We start from the raw sequence: 27,135 nt of genomic DNA on the forward strand, positions 1-27,135 counted from the left end.
ACCCTGTATGAGTCTGTGTGTGAGGAGATACAGGTGACCACTCCAGGGCCGGCTCTTCACATCATTGCTGCAAATAGCGGGTCCACAGGGAGGAGCAGGGCTAAAATGATGCGATTCTTTTAGTAGTGCATCATAATGGCCCCACTCCCTCTCTACAGATCCGCGTTTCGTTGTACTATTCTCCCCTTCCTGCCCAATCCCTGTTTTCTGGGAGTGCCGAGACAAACCTGTACCAGGCCCATTGTACATCAGCCCCTGTGTCCCCACCGGGTTGGGTATGAAATCCCAGCTGTCAGCGGCATCCCGACAGCCAAAATCCCAACACCATAGGAAGCAATGGTAAGTACTTTTCTAACACCTACCCTAATCCTCCCTCCCCAGTGCCTAACCCTAACCTCCCCCCAGTGCCTAAACCTAACCTCCCCCTCCCCGCACCCTAAACCTAAGACCTCCTCCCCGGTGCCTAAACCTAAACTCCCCTCCTAGTGCCTAAACCGAACCTCCCCCTCCCTGCTCCCTAAACCTACCACCCCTTCCCCAGTGCCTAACCCTCCCCCTAAAACCTAACCACGCTACCTAACCCTAACCTCCCCCTAACACCCCGATACTTACATTTGGGATGCAGACGGTCAGGATACTGGTGCCGGGGACCCAACCTGTCGGGATTTCTGTGCCGGTCTTCTGACCGTCGGGATTTCGGTGCCGGTCTTCTGACCATCGGCATCCTGCACGCTGGGATGCTGACTACATCCCGTCCCCACCTATAGCCTCTCTAGAGTGTAGGTTTTTGTGAGCAGGGCCCTCTCTCTCTGTCTGTGGTTCCTGCATGATTATGAAAGCTGTGGATTAATATTATATTGTGTATATTAATATATGTGTAAAGTAGTGAATGGTCTATAATTGTCCGCACAGCACAAGCTGGACCCATAGAGACACTCCTAGTGCATTATATTATATCAGTATTACTCTAGGCAGGAGCTTCCCAGCATCTGGCAGTTTTCATCAAAAGGGATAAAAAGGGCGCAATTTACTTTTATCTAAGGGTTAATCCTCTTGACTTAAATCCTCTGTTACCTCTGACAGGGAGATTATTAGAGTGTGAAATAATGATATTTGTTTCTCTTTCTCTTCCCAAAGTTTATTATAATCACTGAACATATGAGCCTCCTTGTTATGGGGTACTCCTTGCAGGGCTCGTAAGGAGGGGAATAGGGGATTCCAGGGGATGAAAGCCATAGATGATTATACTGTGATTCTGGTATTATTCCAGCACTCTCATCTCATGTTGCTGGTGTGCAAAGCCTCACACTGGGCAAGAGGAGGAGGGGGAGGAAGAGGAGAGCTTGAATCTGCATTCAGAGGTTGGGAATTAAGCTGAGAGCTTCCCTTCAGACCAACACTATGTAGCAAGGAAGGTTTAGAACTTCGGCACAGGAAGAGCTCCATAACCAGTCCAGACCTGGAGAGGTGCATAACCATAGAGGTCCACACTCGGAAAGGTCCCTAACCATAGAGGTCCACACTCGGAAAGGTCCATAACCATAAAGGTCCGCACTCAGAAAGGTCCATAACCATAGAGGTCCGCATTTGGAGAGGTCCATAACCATAGAGATCCAGACCTGGAGAGGTCTCTAACCATAGGGTCTACACTTGGAGAGGTCCACAGCCATAGTAGTCCACATCCATAGAGGTCTGCACTTCGGTCTTGGAGACGTCTACAACCTTAGAGGTCCATGCTTGGAGAGGTCCATACTTGGAGAGGTCTATAACCATAGAGGGCCAGACTTGGAGAGGACCATAACAGACAGAGGTATGAGGCTTGTGTGTGTTATGAGGACAGACTAGTAGCCATGGGATGAGCAGTGGGGATGAGTGGGATTGGTGTCTGCGATGTGCTGTTGATGGTGATAAAGATTAAACACATTCCCGAAGCAGATAATCACCACTGGCTGTTATAGCTGAAGTGTATATAATAAACTAACCAGGAAGACACAGGAGCAGCCATAAGGAACACAAACAATGTGAACTTTAATTGGCCCATTAACTTATAGGACTCAATGTGATTTAATTTAATCAATCATTATTTATAATCAATATCGCAAAGTAATTCCTTGTTCAGCATAAATAGGAAATTGGGCCCAGTTAAGGGCTTAATATGGGATAACATTTGTGATCACAGCTGGAGGGAGCAGGTACCTAATAGCCAGGGTATGTCCTGGTCTCTGTGATAGATGGAGCAGGTATAAGGTTTCGCTGGACGGAGTAATTACTAGATCCCATATTAGACGCATCAGACCTGTTATATTAATGTCAAATCTTATGCAATCTGTCTCCTGTGTGCTGTAATCTGATATATTGTACCCACGGTAGAGTGTAATACGTTCTCTCCCTAGGACCTGAGGGTTTCCTGGAGTAATGCTGAGCTGTAACCGGTAGCCAGGATGGATGGCTTGCCGATCCAGGTGAGGCACTGCCCTGTGTCCTTATTGCTGGGACTATGAAGTGTTACTGTTTCATCCATACTAGTTAGACGTGTGTTTACTAGATCACTGAGACACATTCCTTCAAGCACTTTGAAGCAGCAATGCCGACCACTGTGCCACCCCATGTCTGTGCCACTGCCAACCACATATATGTGCTGCTAACCACTGTGCCAACCACATATATGTGCTGCTAACCACTGTGCCAACCCCATGTCTGTGCTGCTAACCTCTGTGCCAACCCCATGCATGTGCTGCTAACCACTGTGCCATCCCATGTCTGTGCTGCTAACCACTGTGCCAACCAAATATATGTGCTACTAACCACTGTGCCAACCCATGCATATGCTGCTATCCACTGTGACAACCCCATGCATGTGCTGCTATCAACTGTCACAACCCCATGCATGTGCTGTTATCCACTGTGCCAACCCCATGCATGTGCTGCTAACCACTGTGCCAACCCATGCATATGCTGCTATCCACTGTCACAACCCCATGCATGTGCTGTTATCCACTGTGCCAACCCCATGCATGTGCTGTTATCCACTGTGCCAACCCCATGGATGTGCTGTTATCCACTGTTCCAACAAAATCTATGTGCTGCTAACCACTGTGATAACACCATGCATGTGCTAATAACCACTGTGCCAACTCCATGCATGTGCTGCTAACCACTGTGCTACCCATGTCTGTACCGCTAACCAGTGTGCCAACCAAATATATGTACTACTAACCACTGTGCCAATCCCATGCATGTGCTGCTAACCACTGTGCCAACCCATGCATATGCTGCTATCCACTGTCACAACCCCATGCATGTGCTGTTATCCACTGTGCCAACCCCATGGATGTGCTGTTATCCACTGTGCCAACCCCATGCATGTGCTGCTAACCAGTGTGCCAACCAAATATATGTGCTACTAACCACTGTGCCAATCCCATGCATGTGCTGCTGACGACTGTGCCAACTCCTTGCATATGCTATTAATCATTCTGCCACCCCATACAGTATGTGATATTCATCATGTGCCAAACCCATGTATGTGCTGCTAACCACCGTGCCCGCTCCATGCATGTGCTGCTATCAACTGTCACAACCCCATGCATGTGCTGCTATCAACTGTCACAACCCCATGCATGTGCTGTTATCCACTGTGCCAACCCCATGAATGTGCTGCTAACCACTGTGCCAACCCATGCATATGCTGCTATCCACTGTCACAACCCCATGCATGTGCTGTTATCCACTGTGCCAACCCCATGGATGTGCTGTTATCCACTGTGCCAACCCCATGGATGTGCTGTTATCCACTGTTCCAACAAAATCTATGTGCTGCTAACCACTGTGATAACACCATGCATGTGCTAATAACCACTGTGCCAACTCCATGCATGTGCTGCTAACCACTGTGCTACCCATGTCTGTACCGCTAACCAGTGTGCCAACCAAATATATGTACTACTAACCACTGTGCCAATCCCATGCATGTGCTGCTAACCACTGTGCCAACCCATGCATATGCTGCTATCCACTGTCACAACCCCATGCATGTGCTGTTATCCACTGTGCCAACCCCATGCATGTGCTGCTAACCAGTGTGCCAACCAAATATATGTGCTACTAACCACTGTGCCAATCCCATGCATGTGCTGCTAACCAGTGTGCCAACCAAATATATGTGCTACTAACCACTGTGCCAATCCCATGCATGTGCTGCTGACGACTGTGCCAACTCCTTGCATATGCTATTAATCATTCTGCCACCCCATACAGTATGTGATATTCATCATGTGCCAAACCCATGTATGTGCTGCTAACCACCGTGCCCGCTCCATGCATGTGCTGCTAACCACTGTGCCAACCCCATGCATGTGCTGCTAACCACTGTGCCAACCCCATGCATGTGCTGCTAACCACTGCACCAACTCCATGCATGTGCTGCTAACATCTGTGCCATTCCCCCATGTATGTACTGCTAACCACTGTGCCAACTCCATGCATGTGCTGCTAACCATTGTGAAACCCCATACTGCATACGTGCTAACCATTGGGACGCACCATGTATGTATTGCTACCCAATGTGCTACCACTGATTTATATAATATATATATATTATATATATATATATAATTATAATGCAGTATGGACCGGCACTCATTCTCCTCTCCATGATGTATGCCCGGGTGCCCTCGCCTGTGATTTACCTCGCTCGGAGTATTGATACTAGGTGCTAGTGCTGTAGACACTCCTGCTGCGAGGACTTCTCGTAGTTTCAGGGTTAATCTGCAGCCAGAGGCTGAGCCCTGTAAATCTATGGCGTGAATGAGGTCCGAGGATTAGGGATTACACTGAGCAAATCCCTGCCGTGGACCTAGTAGTTTGGGAACACAGGGAGATGGTATGTGCGAGGCTGTAATCACCGGAGAGGACCCTGCTCTGATCCTGGCACTGTGGCACATGTCCCAACAGTACCCAGAGAGTCAGGACGGAGGACTAGTATGCCGTAATATTATTATAGATCTTTATATATAGGTGATAATAATATACATATAAGCTCCTCTAAATACTCTGTGATCACTTCAATGTTCATTATGAGAACTTGTATATTACATGCTGCACATTGTTATGGATGGGATGTAGTGATTTTACCGATGGCCGGCCATCGCAATCCCGACGTCGAAAGACCGTCTTGGAATTAAAGATAGGCGTTGAAATACTAATGCCTATCTTCAGGGGCGCCGAGAGGGGGGTGCGTGGGTACAAAATTGCCCGGGCTTCCTGAGGGGCCCGGCGGGGGCCCAGGTCCGGCAGCGCCCCCCCTCCCTCACAGCAGCCCAGCACGCAGCGTGTGCTGTGCTGAACTGCAGTGGGAGACAGCCACAGCAGTCTCCTATGCCTGTAGGGGGAGCGATCACACTGATCGTGCCCTCCCCTGGCTTTGAGCAGGCTGAGGGGGCTCAGAGCGCCCCCCACTTCCACCCCAGTGCGCAGCGGCGCTGCAAAAAAATTTCCTGGGAAGGGGGCATGGCCACGCACCCCGCAATTAGGCCACACCCCCTGTTACCTGGGCCCGCTGTGGCTCTTGGCGGGCCTGCCTATCTTTAGCCCGATGCCGAAATCCTGACAACCATCATCCTGAGGAAGGTAAGTGGGGACAAGTTAGCGTTAGCCTCGAGGGGAACTCCCAGTGTAGGGTTAGGTTGAGGCACCCCCGGGGGGAAATTAGGGTTAGGCTCCGGGGAGGAAGGGTTAGGGTTAGGCGCCACGTAGGGGGGGTGGGGTTAGGCAACCCGCCAGAGGGTTAGGTTTAGGGTACGGGCAGGGAGGGTTAGGGTTAGGCATCACTGGGAGGAGGGTTAGGGTAGGGAGAGAGGAGGGTTAATATACTTACAAGCCCCTGTCAGAGCACCTCAGACCTGTATAAATCATTAATCCTCCATTAATGTGTTTTTATACGGTGACAGGACACTTATATGGAATGGGTCTGTAATGGCGGGGTGCCTCCTGTCACAATACCAACAGCGGCATCCCGATGGTTGGTACCCCGATAGGGGTCAGGTAAGTATACTCATCCTCCCCTCTTCTCCCCCTAACCCTCCCTTCTTGTAGTCTAACCCTAACCCTCCCCACCCCGCACCTTAACCCCAACACTCCCCGTTAGTTTCCCCTCTTCGTGCCTAAACCTAACTCTCCCCCCCCTTATGGCCTGACCCTAACCCTCCTCCTTAGGGGTGCCTAACCCTAATCTCACCCCAAAAAAACCTAACGCTAACCCCGCTAACTTACCTAAACTTAACCCTTTCCCCACAGCTAACACTAATGGCGCCCCGGCTTACCATTGTTTGGGCATGCGTCCTCCTAGATTCCAGCATCGGGATTGAAATAGGTGTTGGTATTTCGACACCTATCTTAAATCCCTTGTCGGGATTCCAGCGTCTCATAAATACATCCCCACTTACAGTATATAGTTATCATGCACTATGTATTCTGTATAATATATGCAGTAAGCAGATATTGTGCATATTATACCCATACAATGAGTGTGGATTGCATCATTCATATACAGTAACATGCATTAAATACAGCGTACACCGATACATAGCTTCATATTATTTGTCTTACCTTTGGCTTTCTGTTTTATATTATTACAAATGTATAGGGAGAGAGATAAAGGGGGGAAGTTTTCCAAAGCATCCAATCAGCTTCTAACTGTCATTTCACAGACTGTGCTAGATAAATGACAGCTAGGAACTGATTGGTTGCTTTTCCCAACTCCTCCATTTTATCCCTCTCCAAGGCTTGACACATTTCCCCCATATTAGTTCAAGAATACTGAGCAATCATACAGATCAGCAATTAGCAGATAATGAACGATGACATTTGCAGAATAGGATTTTACATTTTACGAGAGACGGTAACTCTACCTCAGTGGTGCAGCATCCAACAAAAAATTACAAATAGGGTAACACAGTGAAAGTATCTCTGTATAAGAGAAACCATTACTAAGAACAATGACTAAGAATATGTGGCTGGATAGTGACGTGGACCTGGCATTTGCTTTGCATGCGACAGTCAGTTGTGGGGGCCAATAACAGTATAATAATAAAAAAACTTCTGTAACAAACTACGAGCCCCATGTATTAACGAAGGTAAACACCAGCGCATTATTCATTTAGCATCACTGTGATACAAACAAAAAAGCCACTGGTTTCTACCAATAATTACCCCTCCGGCGAGGTCCAGCAAGGTCCTTCACGTGGGCAAGGTTCTCAGCTCGGCTGCTGGCAGCCTTGCGCTGCCAGCATTGGGCTCCAGTATTATGCGCATGCACGACGGTCCTTCTGCGCATGTGCATGACACGGGGACCTGGCAGATGAAAAGGCAGCGCCGAGTCCCCTTTGCAATTAATGGGGACCATATCACTCTCGACTTCTGAAGATGGCGCGAACGATGCTGTGACAAACAGCAGTAAAATCCAGAAAAGATGACAAAACCCCTTTAGCAAGCACTAAAGGGGTTATGCTTCATTAATAAATGGGGCCCTACATTCTAAATGTGTCGCTCCAAGAGCGATAATATTGTTCATGTCTCCTCACCATGCTAAAACAACTCAAGAATTCTATCTCTCATCAAATCACCTTCCCATCCACAGAGATACAGGGCTGCATAATATGGTGCATGTTTGGCCCCCATGGCTGTACCCTGTGAAGGGAAAACCACAAAACAGTTTCTGGTTAAAGTAAACATCGGTGAGCCGCCTGTGATTGGCTGTGTAGAGACACTGATTTCTGTTCCTCATTATATTACTACTTTTGTTTGCGTGTTTTAAGCATTTTTTGTAGTCGAACCAGAGAGTATTTTCTGCTGTGTTAGAGAAATGATTGAAGTCTTATTCATGCCTAACAGCAAATACATATTTTGCCAACAAAAGAAACATATCTAAACATGGTTGTAAGTGTATGTGATTTATGCTTGGCATAAACCGGGCATAATATTGGTGCCAACCTGTGATAGCTGCAGCGTTGCAGATACATACAATTGTACCTGTGTTTAGGCCACATTGTGGCAACTCTGCATCTCTGAGAAATATAAGTGAAAACAAATATATCCAGAGAAAAACTTCATGACACAATGTAATGGAGCCCCAGTCAGGGCAGCCTCTATGTAAGTGCAGGAGTGTCCCAAGGAAACTCTCGTTTCAAAAAAACCTGAGAATAAAATGCCTCTGACTTTTAAAACACCACACTTAGGTGTCTATGTATCAAGCAGTGAAAAGTGTGAAGAAGGGAACCAGCGGAGAAGTTGCCCATAGCAACCAATCAGCTTTGAAGTAGCAGTTATCAAGTACAGTCTATAAAATAATAGATAGGAGCTGATTGGTTCCTATGGGCAACTTCTCCATGCTTTTCACTGCATGATAAATAGACCCCTTAGCCACCTGGGGGCGACTCCATATAGTGAGCAGTGGCGACTCCAGAGGTGGAGCTTCAGCGCGGTCCAAATTTCAAATAAGGAAGTCACACCAACTGTCACCCCAACTGCTGCCAAACATCACTGGCAGTTGGTGTGGCTCCCCTGTTTGAATTTTGGACCACGCTGCAGCCATCCCTCTAGAGCCACCAATGACAGTGCACATCATCCTGTCTTTGTCACTGACAAAATAACTATCCTATAAACATTTAAACTAGTGGTGCTTAACTTCAATCCTCAAGTGCCTCGAATAGGTCATGTTCTCAGGATTTCTTTAATCATCAGTAATGATATCACCTGTTTCAGCAGACAGAAATCCAGAAACCATGACCTGTTGGCAGCACTTGAGGACTGAAGCTGAAAACCCGATATAAATTGTTATCACAATCTCTGGTGAAGCGATAATGGGTTACGCAGCTGGGGAGTACTTGCAGGGAGGCAATTAGGGCCGAACAATGCTCTGACGCATACCTGTAATAATAGCCCCGCTCTCCCCTGCAGCCATCCAGAAGACGAGGCGTCAGCAGGGCTACCCGCATAGCGGTGACGTGGACTCACCTGGGGCTGGTCCTCCTCCTCTTCCTCTCCATCACTATGACCGGCTGCTTTATCTGGCAATATAAACTCCCCAAGCAGGAGGCCGGTAAGTGTCCATGTGTCTGAGCCAAGAGGTGCATTTTACCCTGTAAGATGACCAGGTGACCATTGCAATTAGTTGTATAGGTGTTGTATTGAGATAACTGATACTGTGGGGTATACTGTATTTACTAAAGTGCGGGTTTTTTAGAAGTGGAGATGTTTCCCATAGCAACCAGTCAAATTCTACTTATTATTTATCTACCACCTTCTAGAAAATAATAGCTAGAATCTGATTGGTTGCTATGGGCAACATCTCCACTTCTGAAAAATCTCACGTTAGTAAATATACCCCCTGTGACCATACTGAGCACTGAAAGTAACTTGCTACAGCTAAGGGGGCTATTTATTAAGCCAACAAATTGCAAACGTTGGACTACAGGGTTATTATACAAGGGGGTAACCTTCATTACATAGCTTTCTATGGGGAATGTGAAAATCTTCCATTTATCTAATGCCATCTTCAGATGGTTTTAGCCCATTGTAGCCCCATTGGCTGAATTGTTGCATATGTTTTTACTAGAAGGAATCTTCAGACTCTCTACAGTAATTTCCCCAGGCAAGTACAGTAAGTGTAAGTAAATATGAGTTTTTTTTCTAATAAGAGGGGAAACCACAAGCTGCCCCCTCTCCTGGCACCGCACATGTCCCTTGTCCTTTATATAGTGTAGATAGACCTGGACATGGCAGTGACTGAACACTATAATTAATGTAGCAATACAGAAAGGAAATTACCACCTCTCTCCTGCTGGCCTGTTGTATGATGTTGTTATATTAATATTAGTATACTTTATATCATATTATATGTTATAATAAATATCTGTTTATTTGTGACTTTCAGCTCCAACAGTAAAGGAGACCACTCCAGATGTGGTTCAGATGTGCCCCCGTTACCCTCAGCCAGTGCCTTTAGACCATCCCATACCCATCTTGAAAGAAGCGCTGGAGAAGGTCAGTGGTGTCTACTAGTGATGTTTGGTCATGTTCTAAAGGCAATACATCAGGTCCTCAGACACAGATAGTCCAGCTCTGATCTGCTGGAGTTCCTCCACCTGTTGCTGAACAGGGTCTCCCAAGTTAGGATTGGAGGGATGACTGTCCAGGAAAGGGAGCAGGATGAGACATCTCCCTTTCTCTACGATTTGGGGAGCAGGATGAGACATCTCCCTTTCTCTACGATTTGGGGCTTTTCCGTTTGTCCTCCACCTCTTGACATTGTAGTCAGATTGTGGAGATGTAGAAAATTAAGGATTCTCTGTGTCCCCTCCAGCTAAATCATGATTTCTACACTGGACCTTTCTTGTCTCGGCCTCGTCCTGTTAACGTCCCTTAGTGAATTAATATTGGACTGTCACACTGAATTTTGCCATTAATGTTACTAGATCATCCACCTGGGAGACCCTAAACCTTACTCAGGAACTTTATGGTGACTCCCAACCCTCAATTAGGAACAGCATGGTGGCCTCTAAGCCTCAAACAGGAATCTCATGGTGGCCTAGCAGCGTCAGGCAGAGACATAAGGGTGAGCCCTCCAGTCTCAATAAGGAACCTTAGGTTGGCTCCCAAATCTCAATCAGGAACCTCAGGGTAGCCCCCAGCCTCAGTCAAGAACCTCAGGGTGGATTTCACAGCCTCAATCAGGAACCTCAGGGTGGTACCCAAACCTCAATCAGGACCCTCAGGGTGGCCCCAAAGCCTCAATCAGGAGCCTCAGCCTCAGTGGGCAATTATATTGTGTTTTATACAAGGAATGCATTGAAAAGTTACTTTATTGTACGATTGTACAATAAGTCCCTGTAGCTGTATTCTCAAGCTGAGGTCCTCTTTGAACGTCCATCCATCCCATTTTGTGCATATGTTACTTATGTCACATATGAGTTGTGTTAGTATAAAGGAGTGGTCTATGGATCACATAGTGCATGGCGTCTGGAAACTTCTTTATCATTCAACTTTTCCGATCTCTTTAAAGGTGGACAAGTTCCTCAGGAGTAAGATCCGCACCCCGGGACTGCCCACCATGTCAGCCATAGTTACTTATAATGACACAGTACTCTGGACCGGGAACTTTGGGAAAAAGAATGGATCTGACCTCTTCTCGTCTGCTCCCAATGAGTACACAATTTATCGGTGAGTGTCACTAACCTCAGCCATGCGATCACACATAGGCTACAGTTACTGATGGTGGCCTATGTACTGTAGATGGAACCACAACAATGCTGAGTTGTACGTAAGTAGAGGTCCAAATCTTTTCAGACATCTCTTGCACCAAGTATAGGGTTTATATAGGGATTATGTAAGTGTGCATGGATAATCATACAGGTAGGGGGAGGTGCTGATACATAGTTGCGTAAAACCAGGTATATGGGCAAATTCCTGCATTTAGTTCTGAGCAAGCATTGGGAGTGTAGTGGTGGCTGACATACACGCACCTCTGCCATAGAAATCTGTTCAGTATGTGTAAATCTCATAATCATGACATTGAAACCTGCACAGAATAATGCAAGTTTCACTATGACCAGTGGTTCCCAAACTGGGTCGTCATAACGCCCCAACAGTCCAGGTTTTAAGGATGTCCATGCTTTAAGCCCTGAAGCAGCCCAACCAAAGCAACCCAGGGGACCCACGCAGGGCTGGCTCCAGTGATCTGAGCACCCTGTGTTGGCCCGGTAGGCTGCGCCCTGCAACTGCGCATGACCAAAATTGGGGGTGTGGGTCATTACCATAGGCCACACCCCTAAGTGACGTTATTTGGAGGCGTGCCCGCATGGCATGCCTCCAAATAACGTTAGGCTGGGGGTAAAGACCAGCCCTCCATCACTGGCTGGGCTTCCCCCAGCCCTCTACCATCAGTGAATGGATGCCGCGCGCATGCGCGCGGCATCCATTCACACTCCGGGGGTCCGGCACAGCTACAGCCCCAACCTCCCGATTTGACCACCCGCGGGCCATTTCGGCCCACGGGTGGAACAGCGGGACACTACTGAAATCTAAATGTTGGCGAGGGGTGCGCCCTCTATGGGTGGCGCACATGTGCGACAGCACTGGTCGAACACACCTAGAGCCGGCCCTGGACCCACGCCCCAATCATCAACCCATAGCTGCACTACAGTATAAAAATTTGTAGGACTTACCTAGATTGTGCCTCTTACTAAAGTGCAGTCAAAATGCCAAGTTCCTGCTTAAACCAATAGGGAACAGGTGGGAAGGGGTGCTAGCCTAGGTTGAAGGAGTCTCATGCCTTCAGCTGTGCATAGGAGCACACTAAATAGAATATGTAGAAACGGGCCCTAGACTGCACATCAGTGGCGTAACTTCATCCCAGGTGCCCGGAGGCAAGATAAATGTTGGTGCCCCCCCCCACCAACTAAAATGTACCACCCCCCAGCACCTATGCCAGCCCCAGCTGCCGCCGCCCCCCTTATTCAGTTCCTTTTATATAATGCCCCCAGTAGTGGTCCGCCTATGTAGTGCTCCCCAGTAATGTCCCCCTATGCAGTACATCCAGTAGTGAGCCCCCGGTAGTTGCCCCCAGTAGTAGGCCCCTGTAGTTGCCCCCAGTAGTGAGCCCCTGTAGTTGCCCCCAGTAGTAGGCCCCTGTAGTTGCCCCCAGTAGTAGGCCCCTGTAGTTGCCCCCAGTAGTGATGGCCCCCACCGCGTGCGCACACACACACAAAAAAAAAAAAAAAACCACTTACCTTTATCCCCGCTCCAGTGCTGCTGCCGTCCATATCCCTGGTGTCTTCTCCTCGGCACTATGGGAGTGACGTCATAACGTCACTCCCATAGTGCACTGCGCGACCCGGAAGACGGAGCTCACTCCTGAGCTCCGTCCCCGGCGTCCACTCCTCGGCACTATGGGAGTGACATTATGACGTCACTGCCATAGTACACTGCGGGACCCGGAAGACGGAGGGAGCTCCGTCCTCCGGCTACCGCCAGGAGGATAGGAGCCGGGCGCCCGCTGGTAACACACTCAGTGGGCGCCCGGCAAATGGAGGGTGCAGGGGTGCGACCGCACCCCTGCACCCTCAGTAGTTACGCCAATGGAGGTGGAGCGCCGATCAGAGGCGCTCCTTCTCCATGCAGCTCCCGGGGACAATGGAGCCAGGTGCCCCCTTCAGGGCTGACGCCCGGCGGCAAAAGACTCCATTGTCTCTAGAGTTCCGCCACTGCTGCACATCCTGAATATATATATATAATGGGAGGTGCTACCTGTGGAGACAAACACAAAAAGGGACAGTTAGGGTTAGGCACCAGGATGGACAGTTAGGGTTACGCACTAGGAGGAACGGTTAGGGTTTCCCACTAGGAGGGACAGTTAGGGTTAGGCACTAGGAGGGACGGTTAGGGTTACGCACTAGGAGGGACGGTTAGGGTTAGGCACTAGGAGGGACGGTTAGGGTTAGGCACTAGGAGGGACGGTTAGGGTTAGGCACTAGAAGGGACGGTTAGGGTTAGGCACTAGGAGGGACGGTTAGGGTTAGGCACTAGGAGGGATGGTTAGGGTTAGGCACTAGGAGGGACGGTTAGGCACTAGGAGGGACGGTTAGGGTTAGGCACTAGGAGGGACGGTTAGGGTTAGGTAGGCACTAGGAGGGACGGTTAGGGTTAGGCACTAGGAGGGACAGTTAGGGTTAGGCACTAGGGGGGACGGTTGGGGTTAGGCACTAGGAGGGACGGTTAGGGTTAGGCACTAGGAGGGACGGTTAGGCACTAAGAGGGACGGTTAGGGTTAGGCACTAGGAGGGACGGTTAGGCACTAGGAGGGACAGTTAGGGTGAAGATTAGGGTTAAAAAAAAATGTTAGCTATTTCTGTGTCTATCTTCTGTACTGTATAAGGCTGCATACACACCTACAGATATATCTGTACAATCTGTCTGGTGGGAAGGAAAATCTGGTCCATTTTCCAGTGTTTGGGAGCAAATTTCTATTGTTATTTGCTCCTATACATTACCAGGTTCTCCTTCCCACCAGACAGATTGGACAGATATATCTATAGGTGTGTACGCTGCCTAACTTTTTTCATGTCAACCTTTTGGTGTTGACCGAATTAGTGTCAACCTTTTTATGTCACACCTGTGGTTGTGTTATGGAGCCTTTTATAGTGCGACAAGTGAAACGTGCGCATAAGAGATCACACAACAGGTGCTTGGAGAAAAGAGCTAATAAATTACCTCCTCATTGAGAATTACCAACATCAGGACTTGCTGGTTATACGGTTATTGGGCAGAGGATTATATAGCCGGGTTAGTGTATAATATGCATTATATCATTATACAGGATCGAATATACGGTTATTATTATGCAGAGGATTATGTTATTGTGCAGAGAACTACAGTATATATTATATAGCCAGGTTAGTGTATAATATACGTTACATCATTATCATTACACAGGATCGGTTATACGGTTATTATGCAGAGGATTATGTAGTCAGGTTAGTGTATAATATACGGTATATCATTATACAGGATTGGTTACTGCGCAGAGGATTATGTAGCCGGGTTAGTGTATAATATGCATTATATCATTATACAGGATCGGTTATAATATATATGGTTATTGTGCAGAGGATTATGTAGCTGGGTTAGTGTATAATATGTGTTATATCATTATACAGGATCGGTTATAATATATATGGTTATTGTGCAGAGGATTATGTAGCCGGGTGGGTCAGTGTATAATATGCGTTATGTCATTATACAAGATCGGTTACTGCACAGAGAATTATGTAGCTGGGTTAGTGTGTAATAAATATATTGTTATTGCATTTCTACTGAATGCTGCATGAACAACCTCACAGTAAGCATTACCAGAATAACAGTGAATAATGTTATGTTACTCAGTGCGGACAACACGATTGGCCGTCGTAACAATAAAATAACAAAATAATAACAAACGCATACAGATAAATGCAATATTTTAAACATACGTAAATTTTAAACCCTGAGACTGCTGTCCAGGCCACGCCACCTCCGATATCTCACAATTATGTCGCTGGAGACATCTGTTTTACCAGTCTCCTCCTAACAGCAATGAAACTGCAGGGGCAATAAATACATGCGCAATAAGGAGAGCACATTCCACTAATAGCTCTAGCACACACTATTATTGGACGTCAGTGATGCACACTCCAAAAATAAAACTTTTTCCATAGTATTGTCTTACTAGGGCTCTGTATATTTATATACATATCTGCTGATCGCCACTCACCTGGAAAATATAGCAGCAGCGGTTTATTGCTATCAGGACCCGCCACTCGCATTGCCAGGACAGCCAGGCCTCCTGAGGTGACCCCTGGTATGGGCAGGGAAGAGGGGTATGGGGGGGGTAGGAGGATGTAACAATGTAACATGGGTTATAATCACAGCTGCCAGCAATGCCTCCTGCAGGGTGAGGTGATCCCTGGCATTGGGGAGGGGGGCAGGAGGGTGTCGGCAGCTGATCTCATTTGTATTGGAGTGTGATGTAACATATGGGCACCAGCAGGATAACACAGGGACTGTGGGGCCCCGTCCTCCTCCCAGGACCCAGAAGGGAACTGTGCAATTCAAATCATATTTACCTACTCTCCAGGAAGTTGCAGGAGGCTCCCGAATTTTCAGGTAGCCCCCCTGCACCCCAAGAAGAGTGTCCGGATCTCCGGGGAAGTGGGCAGGATGGGGAGAGAATTGCCCAGAATCGCGGTTCCGTATGGAGGGGACGGGGCTATATGATGCAATCCCCGCGATTCGCAGACATTTACCGTGATGGGGACAATGATCTACGTCATACTTGACTACTCTCCTAGACTGGCCAGGAGGCAGCCAAAAATCAGATAGCACTTCAGGCCGCCCGGAGGGGGGGGCATTGACTTGATTTGCGCAGAATCACCTAATCATGGCCTTCCCCCCTTCTTCACAGTGCTGGTAATCTCGGCATTGTGTAAGGAGAGCGAGGCCACAATGACGCAATTGCGCGGTCACTCCCTCCACTCAACCACTAATCATTGATAATGCCCACGGCCATGCCCCCCTATACCGCGCCATGCCTCCCAGAGGGGGCAGCCTCAATGTTAGCAAGTATGATCCAAACTGATGTTAAGGCCCAATTATAGCTGCACTACTACTGATACCGCTCTACTCCCAGCACTGGGCACAATGTGACCTGAGTACTACTTACATTTTTGGGGCTTGGGAGAGAAGAAGCCTCTGGTGTTGATGCTGCTGCTAGGAAATGCGGCCACCGCTACACACAACCCCGCCGTGCAAGGCCAGCCAATACCGACGTCAGGTGTCCAGGCTCCACCCCCAGCACATCCGGACTCGCAGTCCATATTTCCTATAAGGCAGTGCGGAATCCGGGGGCTTTAATTACATTTCTGGGGCAATGGGAGACTCTATAATAAAGCGGGAGTCTCCTGTGGGATTCCGGAGAGTAGACAAGTATGAGGATTATGTAGCCATGTTATAATATGCGTTATTATACAGGATCACTTATACGGTTATTGGGTAGAGGATTATGTAGCTGGGTTAGTGTATAATATACATTATATCATTATACCATCTGCTGGCTGCACCCACTCTATGGAATGCCTTACCACGCACAATAAGACTTGCCTCCAGTCTTCAATCCTTCATGCGTTCCCTGAAAACTCACCTCTTCAGACAAGCTTATCAGTTTCCAGAACTGACCACATAACCTTCATAGTTTCCATGTCTTATTACATCCCCTCTCACAGTCCACACATAACCTCACATATTGTCTTTCCTTCACATACTCCTGACATTTGGCCGACATTCCTGTGTGACTGGATCATGCTGCCCACCAAGAAACTATGCATTCTGGCTGGACCAAATTGCAATATATATAGCACCTATCCCATAGTTGCCGACTTTCTGGCTGCTTCTTCCGGGAGGGAGCAGCCAGATCGGCAGGGCAGCGGGGGGCGTGGCTAAAAAAGGGGGCATGTCCGGACGGGTGCCTGGCATTTGTAGGCGTCACGGGGGCGGGGTCACGCGATCGCGTCATTTTGGCCCCGCCCCTGCTGCACAATGCCGATAATACAGGCATTGTGAGGCAGGGGGCGGGGCCAAAATGACGCAAATCGCGTCACTGGCTGCCCTCGCAGCGGGGGTTAGGTGTAAATTGCGGGGGGGATGTCGCGGGAGGCTTGCCTGCCTTTCCAGGGGGGCGGGAGCTGTACCCGATTATCGGGAGGCTCCCGCCCAAATCGGGAAGGTAGGCAACCCTGACCTATCCTTGTGTATTAATGCCTATTTCCCTATAGATTGTATTTTGCAAGCAGGGCCTTCTTACCTCTATGTCTGTCTGTTATTACCCTGTTTTGTTCTATAAATGTTTCCAATTGTAAAGCGCAACGGAATATGCGGCTATATAAGCAACTGTTAATAAAATAAAATAATAAAAAATTATACAGATCCAGTTTTACGGTTATTATTAGAGATAAGCGTGTCCTGTTCTCTGGGAACCGGACCAACCCGAACTTCTTGTATCCGAGCCGAGATCCGAGTCCACTCGGGTTTTCCCGCCTGACTGGGATTCGAAAACTAGGCAAAACACGTCATCCTCCCGCTGATGGATTCTCGCGGGTTTGGATTGTATAAAGGTCCCGGTGATCGGCACCATTTTCACTCCGGCTGTGGAAGTGTAAAGAACAGACGTGCCGCTCTGTCTGTGCGCGTTCTGCTGTGTTGCCTTGTCGGGAGCTGGGACTGCAGGCTGCTGCCGTGTTGTCCATAAAGGGGATGGGGCGGCAGTACATAAAGGGGGGCTTCAGAAATCAGTACATAAAGGGGTGCTGTTGTGTCACTGATGTCCTGTCAATCAAGGGGCTAGGACTGCAGTACATAAAGTGCTGCTGCTGTGTTGTCCATAAAGTGGCTGGGGCTGCAGTACATAAAGGGCTGCTGCTGTGTCACTGTTGTCCTGTCAATCAAGGGGCTGGGACTGCAGTTCATAAAGGGCTGCTGCTGTGTTGTCCATAAAGGGCTGTTGCTGTGTTGTCCATAAAGGGCTGCTGCAGCTGGGACTGCAGGCTGCTGCCGTGTTGTCCATAAAGGGGATGGGGCGGCAGTACATAAAGGGGGGCTTCAGAAATCAGTACATAAAGGGGTGCTGTTGTGTCACTGATGTCCTGTCAATCAAGGGGCTAGGACTGCAGTACATAAAGTGCTGCTGCTGTGTTGTCCATAAAGTGGCTGGGGCTGCAGTACATAAAGGGCTGCTGCTGTGTCACTGTTGTCCTGTCCATCAAGGGGCTAGGGCTGCAGTTCATAAAGTGGTGCTGTGTTGTCCGGGGGGGGGGTGCTCTGTCAATCCACGGGTGCTCTTCCCCAGTGTAAAAAAATAAAAGTTAAAATGAATAATAATTATCATTCCTCAAAAAATAAAAAATACAATCTTTTTTTTTTGTATGTGTGCTAGCTAGTAGCTGCGCTATTATTGTTTGGAGACATTCCCGGCCGGACCGCATTTTATCATCCACGTATTTATGACTCTGCAGGTGGTCCGTCCGCACTCTGCAGGGGTGCTTTGTTGTCCATAAAGCGGGGCTGCTGCCTCGTCCAGGAGTGCATTTACCCACTGTAAAAAAATGTGTGTTAGCAACTTAGTTGTGCTATTATTGTTTGGTGACACGGCCGGCTATTGTTCACCCATGCTCTCCACTCCTCCCTCATTAATTTGCTTCAGAATCAAAAAATTTTATTCAATTTACTAACAATCAACCCTTCCTGTCCATGCCTTCAACTACATACATACTCCATCTTCCTCAGGCCTCTTGATTAATGAAAACTTTTGTTTCCTTATGTGCCATGATGGAAGTTGAACTGCCATGTGTTTGTGCCGCCCACTGCTGCCGCTTAGCTTAGTCAGCCAGCTAGCTTGGTGCAAATCTTGGGCCTAAACTCGATGAAAACAATATTGTGAGCTGTGAGGTGGTCAAAATTGACTGGAAATTAGTGAAAATTTATGTTATTAGGGTTAATAATACTGTAGGAACAAAAAAAAGCCCAAATTATGTGATTTTAGCAGTTATACAGAGCCAAAACCAAAACCAAATCCAGATCCAAAACACAAAGGAGATACAGATCCAAAACCAAAACTAAAACATGGGGTTGGCACACATCCCTAGTTACTGTGCAGAGGATTATGTAGCCAGTTAGTGTATAATATGCATTATATTATTATACAGGATCAGTTATACAGTTATTATGCAGAAGATTATATAGCCGGGTTAGTGTATAATATGCGTTATATATCATTATACAGGATCGGTTATACGGTTACTATGCAGAGGAATATGTAGCTGGGTTAGTGTATAATATGCGTTATATATCATTATACAGGATCGGTTATACGGTTATTATGCAGAGGATTATATAGCCGGGTCAGTGTATCATATGCATTATATTATTATTATACAGGATCGGTTATACGGTTATTATGCAGAGGATTATCTAGCTGGGTTAGTGTATAATATGCGTTATATATCATTATACAGGATCGGTTATACGGTTATTATGCAGAGGATTATATAGCCGGGTCAGTGTATCATATGCATTATATTATTATTATACAGGATCGGTTATACGGTTACTATGCAGAGGAATATGTAGCTGGGTTAGTGTATAATATGCGTTATATATCATTATACAGGATCGGTTATACGGTTATTATGCAGAGGATTATATAGCCGGGTCAGTGTATCATATGCATTATATTATTATTATACAGGATCGGTTATACGGTTATTATGCAGAGGATTAAGTAGCCGGGTTAGTGTATAATATATGTTATATATCATTATATAGGATCGCGAGCATCTCCAAGCTTTTCCCATCGCTCATGTTGTACAAGTTATGGGAAGAAGGAGAAGTAAACTCGCTGGATGATCCACTGGAACGATACGCCGCCAGTTTCTCCATCAAAAACCCTCTGGGAAAACTGCGCCAGTCTGAGCAAAAATACATGTCGGATGGGCGAGCGTTTATGGAGAAAGGCGCACAACCTGTCAAACCGACAGCAGTGACACTGCGCAGGATGGCGGGCCAACTCTCAGGTGACCATAACCCCTACCCCGCGGCAGTTCACCTATTTCAGCCGGTCTGTAATCCGCGCAAAATCCAGCAAATAGATCTACGCTACAAAACGCGTCCTGAGCACAGAAATCAGGTTCCACGGTCATCAGGGCAAAGTTCAGATAATAGAGGAGATTTACGAGGAATCAGATTTTTTCATAAATGGAAAATAATAATAGTTATAAGAATTATTCCATCCACAGATTTACTAATGATCCCGCCAGTGGTACTCAGATGGGGCTGGAGAGGAGAGATTCTGGAACAGGTTGTGTCACCGAGGAGCCGGAAAAGGCTACAAAATGTATTCACAGAGCAGAGAAAAGCCCTGTTTTGCGGTAAACAGGGCTTTTCTCTGCTTTGTGCAATTCACAGAGCAGGGTTACCGTGGAGAGGTTCATTACTTCCCCAGCTGCACCCCCCGCTCCGTGGATGAATCGCATCACCATACATTAGTACAATGTCTCGCACTGGCGGAATGGTACAGAGGGATACCGGCCGTTTGGTCGACAATAAAAAGGTAGATACAAGAAGGTTAAACACTTCCTGAGTTGACAGTAAAAAGGTCTACATGATCATTAGGTCGACCATCATTGTGTAGATATGTAATTAGGTCGACAGGGTTAAATGGTCGACACCGTCAACATGTCGACCTATGCGGTTTTCATTATTTTTAGGGTTAGGCTAAAATAACCAAAAAAAAAATCAAACTTGAGGCATCATTTTAGTGTCAACCTATTGACTGTCTACCATTTAACCACGTCGACCTAAATACGTGTCTACACAATGACAGTCGACCTAATGACCATGTTGACCATTTTACTGTTGACATTCAGAACCAGTCAAGCTTCTGGGGTCTTTGACTTTACAATGTCGACCTTTTATACAGAGGGGGCGCTGGGCAAATCCAGGGGGGGGGATCAGTAGCATCACTCCCTCCCCACCCCCGCACAGCAATCTTTCTGAACCCGGTGCAGCCTAGCATACAGCAGTGTGTGCTGGGCTGGGGACTGCTGACAGGTAAGAGGGGGGGGAGGGGGGGAGGGGGGATTTGGGCCCTCCAACAAGCCCGGGCCTGGGTTATTAGTACCCGATCCCCCCCCCCCCCCTGCCATTTATCTGGCACAGCCTGTAATATAACACTTAGAAGCTGATTGGTAGCTTTGGGCAACTTTCCTCCACTTTATCTTTATCTCTGAGGCTTGAAACATCTCCCTCCTAGAGAGGATCTTGTTTAGCGAGTGCAGACTGAACCCTGAGGGAGCCTCTAGTCCTGGCGGAAATGTTTAATAACTTATTTGGGTGGAGCAAGACTTGTGTATTCCTGGTGGACAAGGAGGAATGAAACTGGGTACACATTAGACGGAATTTGGCCCGATCCCACGGATGGAGCTGACGGAATCGGTATGTAATGCCTGTGGATCAAATACCGACAGCGGCAGCCCGACGGGTCAGAATCCCGACTGCATCAGGTAAGTACTCTAACCCTCCCCCCCTCCCTACCCTATCAGTAACCCTCCCTTAGTTGTGCCTAACCCGAATCTCCCCCCATTAGTGCCTAACCCTAACCCCTCCTCCCTGCACCCTGAACCTAACCCTCCCACGGGGGGTTCCTAACCCTAACCCCCCCTAGTGGTGCCTAACCCTAACCCCCTTTCGATACCCTAACCCTCCCAGGGGGGTGCCTAACCCCAAGTCCCCCCCGGGGGTCCCTAAAGCTAACCCTCCCACCACGGCTACACGCTAAGATACCCTTATTTCGTTCAGTAAGGTAAGATTTAGTAGTGGGGCTAATCATAGGCGCCAGGATTTCGATGCCTATCTTTAGTCCCAGGTCGGGATGTGGCTGTCAGGATATCAGCGGCCGGGATAGCGCCGGCCGGTATCCTAACTACATCCCGAGCCGACATATCGGCAAAATCGTCTAATGTGTACCCACCATGTCGGCCGTTGGGGATCATGAGTCAGATCGTCAGGTCGTCCCTACATACAGTCCAAACTGCAACCGACGACCTCAGGCAGCGGGATGCGAGATATCAGGCAGTCAGGAACCGGATCATCTAATGTGTACAGTACAGGCCGCCCGATATGTCTGCACGTCGGCGGGGAGGGGGGGGATCTGTTGCATCGCTGGGTACACGTATCGTTTAATGTGTATCCAGCTCAAGTAACAATTGCCCCAGCCTCTCCTCCATGTGGTTTTTATTAACATTACCTGGGAATAATGGGCAGGGGTTGCTGAGAGGGTACAGTCATCTGGCAGGGAGAGAGGGTAGACTGCAGCGGCTGCTCAGGGGTACCGGCCTCTCTCCCCAGTCCAGGACATGCTGTTCTGTGCTGGGGTGCCGAGGATCCACTGAGCAGCAGCAGCCTCCTCTGGCCACTTGCGTGATGTGCCTGCTGGCCGGCGGTAGAGGGAAGGTGAGAAGTGTTACAAGGGGGTGGAAGGGTGTGAACTGGATCCTCCCTTGGCTGAGCTGCGCATAGCCACACCTTCCCTGATTGCCCTCCTAGTACCTGAGCCCGATCCTCTCTGATAAATATTCATCCTGACACGGGGCCTCATTTATCGACGAGTTTTATCATACGCAACAAGTTTTAAAACTCGTTACGTATGAAAAAATTTGTTGATAAAAAAGAATCTTTTGTGGTCAGGGAAACAGGCAGACGTGGCCTCTTGTGGTCAGAAAAATGAGCGGACGTGGCCTCTTGTGGTCTGGAAAATGAGCGGACGTGGCCTCTTGTGGTCAGGGAAATTAGCAGACGTGGCCTCTTGCGGTCAGGGTAACTGGCAGACGTGGTCTATTGAGGTCAGGATAAAAGGATGGACGTGGCTTTTTGTGGTCGGGCAAATGGTCAGACGTGGCCTTTTGTGGTCAGGAAACCGGTCAGACGTAGCCTTTTGTGGTCAGGAAACCGGTCAGACATGGCGTTTTCTGGGCAGGATAACGGGCAGACGTGGCCTTTTCTGGGCAGGATAACGGGCAGACATGATCTCTTTTGGTCAGGAAAATACTCAGATCCATAGGAGAGGGGCAAATGGTGCTACTGCTCTTACTGCTCTATTATTCTGCAGTACAATTAACCTAATAATGTGTTTTGGCGAATGGTCTCTGATCCTATAGGACTGTAAGACGACATGGCCTATTTAGTTTACTGAGATGATGGGAGGCGCACTATGAGGATGGTAATAAACGGTGGAGAAATGATAATAACCTTGTATTGTGGTATATGGGTCCTGGGATAGCATCACTTTAGCAGTCAGACTGTGCCCTGGCCTGAGGCAGTAAGTATTTAGGCAGAGTAAATGAAAATAATAATTAAAATTTTTCACTACATGCAGCCACAGTACACGTAGGGCGTACAGGTAGCGTAGCTCTGACAGGATAGTAATAGGGGGAGGAGAAACCACAGCCTGTACTTTCTAGAGAACCTTGTTGTACCAGCTTCCCCGTCATTTCTAATCAGCATACCACAATGTGTGAGTGGCGGAGGAACGCGCGTCTCCCGTCTGTTGGTTTGTGTGAGTGGCGGAGGGATACGCGTTTCCCATCTGTAGGTTTACGTGAATGGCAAAAGAATGCACATCACCCGCCTGTAGGTTTGTGTGAATGGTGGAGGGACGCACGTTTCCCATATGTAGGCTTGTATGAATGGCAGAAGGACGTGCATCTCCCGTCTGTAGGTTTGTTTGAATGGCAGAAGGACACGCATTTCACATCTGTAGGTTTACGTGAATATTGGAAGGACTCGTGTTTCCCATCTGTTGGTTTGTGTGAATGGCAGAAGGATGCGCGTTTCACATCTGTAGATTTTTCTGTTCTTTGGTTATTGTTGAAATATAAAATCTCATCTTTAAAAATTGGATCTTTGTTGGATTGTGATAATCTTGGTGTGTTTTTTAGGTCTTCCCCGGAGGCTGCGCTCTACAAATCTCCTGTGGAAGGGAAATACTCAGGAGGCAATAGAACTTCTCCAGGACGATGTTTTGGTGGCCGACCCTGGTACCAGGTACGTGCCATCGTAGCAAGAGCCACGCTACAATGGTGGATTAAATCTAATGTGGGCACTGAAGCCTTGCAGACCCACTTCTGACCAGATTACCCATTGAAAAGTAATATCAATAAGGCATTTTTAAACATCCTCAGCAAACCTCATACTCCAGTAACTGCAATAAACGGCAAAGATGTCATTCAGATATACAGTAATCTCTTGATCCGAGTTCAATTTATCTTTGCTATAATCATATTTGAACCACTAAGTATGAATAGGAAATAATAAGGCACTTTGGTACATTAGGATGATTCCAAAAAGGTTTTGCAGTCCACCAATGCTGTAGTAACTCGGCAAAGATTGGAACGTGAATTCACATAATGTAGGGCTCATTCCAAACACACCGGAGACTATGACATAATTGTGGATCCTTAGAGAAGGAAATGTACTGTTCCCATGACAGGTTCAGGTAAAACTAGACCAAGATGGGGTTTAGGGAACATTTATTCATGGAATGTTTTTAGTTATAATTTTGAAGTTATTTCTTTTTGTTTCCCTATTTCCATGTTCTCCTATTGTATCAGGAGATGTTACCATGGTTATTCTCATCATGCTTTATCTGTGAATTTCAGGTGCCATTACAGTAATCTGGCCTATGCCATGCTGGCTCACGTGCTGGCTGAACACACATCTGAAGGAGACTACCAACGGTGGGTGGCAGATAACATCTTAGACCGAATTGGCATGGAAGACACCGGTTTTGATCTGACACCACCAATCATTTCTCAGATGGCCGTTGGCTTTTACGGCAGTGGGCAGGTGGCCCCACTGTACGATCTAGGCTGGTATCGCCCATCAGGCCAGATGTATTCCACGGCAGCAGACATGGCCAAGCTGGCGATGGTGCTCTTGGGAACCTACCACCGCCGGATATTGGAGCCAGACACTATAAAGACAATGTTGACTCCCCTATTCAAGTGCTCTACCGATTACTTTGCCAACAAGACTGGGACCCCTTGGGAGGTGAATGAGCAGAACGGTTATGACATCATTCGCAAAGATGGAGATTTAGATGGTTATTCCGCTACTTTTTCCATGGTTCCCAATCTCCACTTGAGCTTTATTGTTCTTATGACTGGGACAAGGCCTCAAGAAGAAGACATTGTTTCAAAGACATACAATTACTTGATTCCAGCTATGGAAAAAGCTTTCAGGGAGGCTGAGAAGAGACTGAACCCAGCCCCCAACCCTGCTCCATACGTTGGATATTACACTTATGCCAATCTGACGTATTATGAGATCAAGGTTGGACTAAATGGGGTTCTGGCGATGCAGCAATTTGGGGCTCATATTGAGGACCTGATCCCAGAGAGTTACAGGACGATTCGGCTGCACTACTTAGAGGAAAGAGTTCTGCAAGTGGTGTTTGATAAGGAGTTTCCCTGCGTCCTGCAGCTTGGTTCTGCCTCTGTCTCACTAGAGACCCAAGACCGGCAGCTCTTCAACTTCTACCCCTATGATCCACAGGGACTTTCACCTGGATTTGATGCACCTGGTCTAAATACGTACAATGTTCTGCGCATCAATCACAAGCCAGTCTTCCGCAATTAATAAGGACTGGGAAAGGATAGGAACCTGCAGCAGGTGGAGAGTGGGGGACAGATCGTTTTTGAGTCTCATGGACACACTTGTGAGAGCGGCATTCTAATGATCCAAAATCCTGGAACCACTGAATGAAAGCTGAGAATAACTAATGATCAGAGGAAACATTGGACGATTCTGGGGAAAGGGGAACAACATGGACATGAGGGGTCCCTATGGTGGGGACTGTTCTAGAGCGGTGGTTTGGGACTCCATGACATCATCTCAGCAGAATCAATGGCACTATCCATAGACGACTCCCTGATATGTGACACCCCTGAGGGACTATTATAAAAGGCAGCACATGGGAACACAGCTGGATAAATAGTGTCGCTCCCTGGGTATCAGTTAAACTGGATCTTGTGTACAAATTTATTTCAAATGCATAAAATACTTGGAAAATGTTTTGGAAGGATAACAACTTTTTATTCCTGTATAATGTAACCAAAGCGACAGTCAGTACCCAGATATTATTTCAAGATGTTTTATCACTAAAGGCACAAACATGGACCCTAAATGTTTTGCATACGTGTCAGGGCAGTGTCAGTCATTTTCATGAGAAACACGTGGGGGGTGAAATATCCAACAATATATTTTCACTTCACTGCAGTCAATGTCCGTTAATGACCTGTAACGTAAGGTAATGTCCCATAACGTCAGGTAATGTCCTGTAACGTCAGGTAATGTCCGATATCATCAGGTAATGTCCTGTAACCTCAGGTAATGTCCCATAATGTCAGGTAATGCCCCGTAAGATCAGGTAATGCCCCGCAACATCAGGTAATGTCCCGTAACATCAGGTAATGTCCCGTAATGTCAGGTAATGTCCCGTAACATCAGGTAATGTCCTGTAACGTCATGTAATGTCCCGTAATGTCAGGTAATGTCCCGTAATGTCAGGTAATGCCCTGTAACGTCAGGTAATGTCCCGTAACGGCAGGTAATGTCCCGTAACGGCAGGTAATGTCCCGTAACGGCAGGTAATGCCCCGTCACGTCAGGTAATGTCCCGTAACGTCAGGTAATGTCCCGTAACGTCAGGTAATGTCCCGTAATGTCAGGTAATGCCCCGTAACGTCAGGTAATGGGTCTTTGGCTACTACGTTACATCTGTAAACTTCTGAGAGCGATGTGGAGGTAACGGCCTCATTACAGCTGAATAAAGTGAGACCATTTCTCTGCAGGCATTTCCATAGTTCAGCAGCAATAAATGAAAGCTAATTATCCCTATTCCCCATTCCCACATGTAAGAGAGAACTGTAAGAGATGAGGGGGACTAGAGGCAAAAAGGCTGAATCTGATTTCGACGCAGTGGAGTGTAACACGGGGTATA

General features: G+C 47.5%; 1 protein-coding gene across 4 annotated transcripts; it reads left to right on the forward strand.

The window, feature by feature from the left end:
- Nucleotides 1-922: 922 nt before the first annotated feature.
- LACTBL1 (lactamase beta like 1) lies at nt 923-26,302 on the forward strand. 4 transcript variants are annotated; one of them, XM_088463743.1, is made up of 9 exons: nt 923-1,810; nt 2,394-2,462; nt 5,949-6,042; nt 8,956-9,097; nt 9,932-10,041; nt 11,060-11,217; nt 19,906-20,153; nt 24,075-24,180; nt 24,795-26,302. In XM_088463743.1, exons 2-9 carry the CDS (start codon nt 2,446-2,448, stop codon nt 25,771-25,773), a joined length of 1,854 nt encoding a protein of 617 aa, XP_088319869.1. In that variant the 5' UTR covers nt 923-1,810; nt 2,394-2,445; the 3' UTR covers nt 25,774-26,302. The 4 variants fall into 4 exon arrangements, with proteins under 4 accessions (XP_088319869.1, XP_088319870.1, XP_088319871.1 ...); XM_088463744.1 differs by lacking the exon at nt 5,949-6,042; XM_088463745.1 differs by lacking the exons at nt 923-1,810; nt 2,394-2,462 and adding an exon at nt 7,637-7,733 and having other exon boundaries at nt 5,980-6,042.
- The last annotated feature ends 833 nt before the right edge of the window (nt 26,303-27,135 follow it).

Source organism: Taudactylus pleione, unplaced genomic scaffold (assembly GCF_031769625.1).
Source record: "Taudactylus pleione unplaced genomic scaffold, aTauple2 ptg001441l, whole genome shotgun sequence".
NCBI lineage: Eukaryota > Metazoa > Chordata > Amphibia > Anura > Myobatrachidae > Taudactylus > Taudactylus pleione.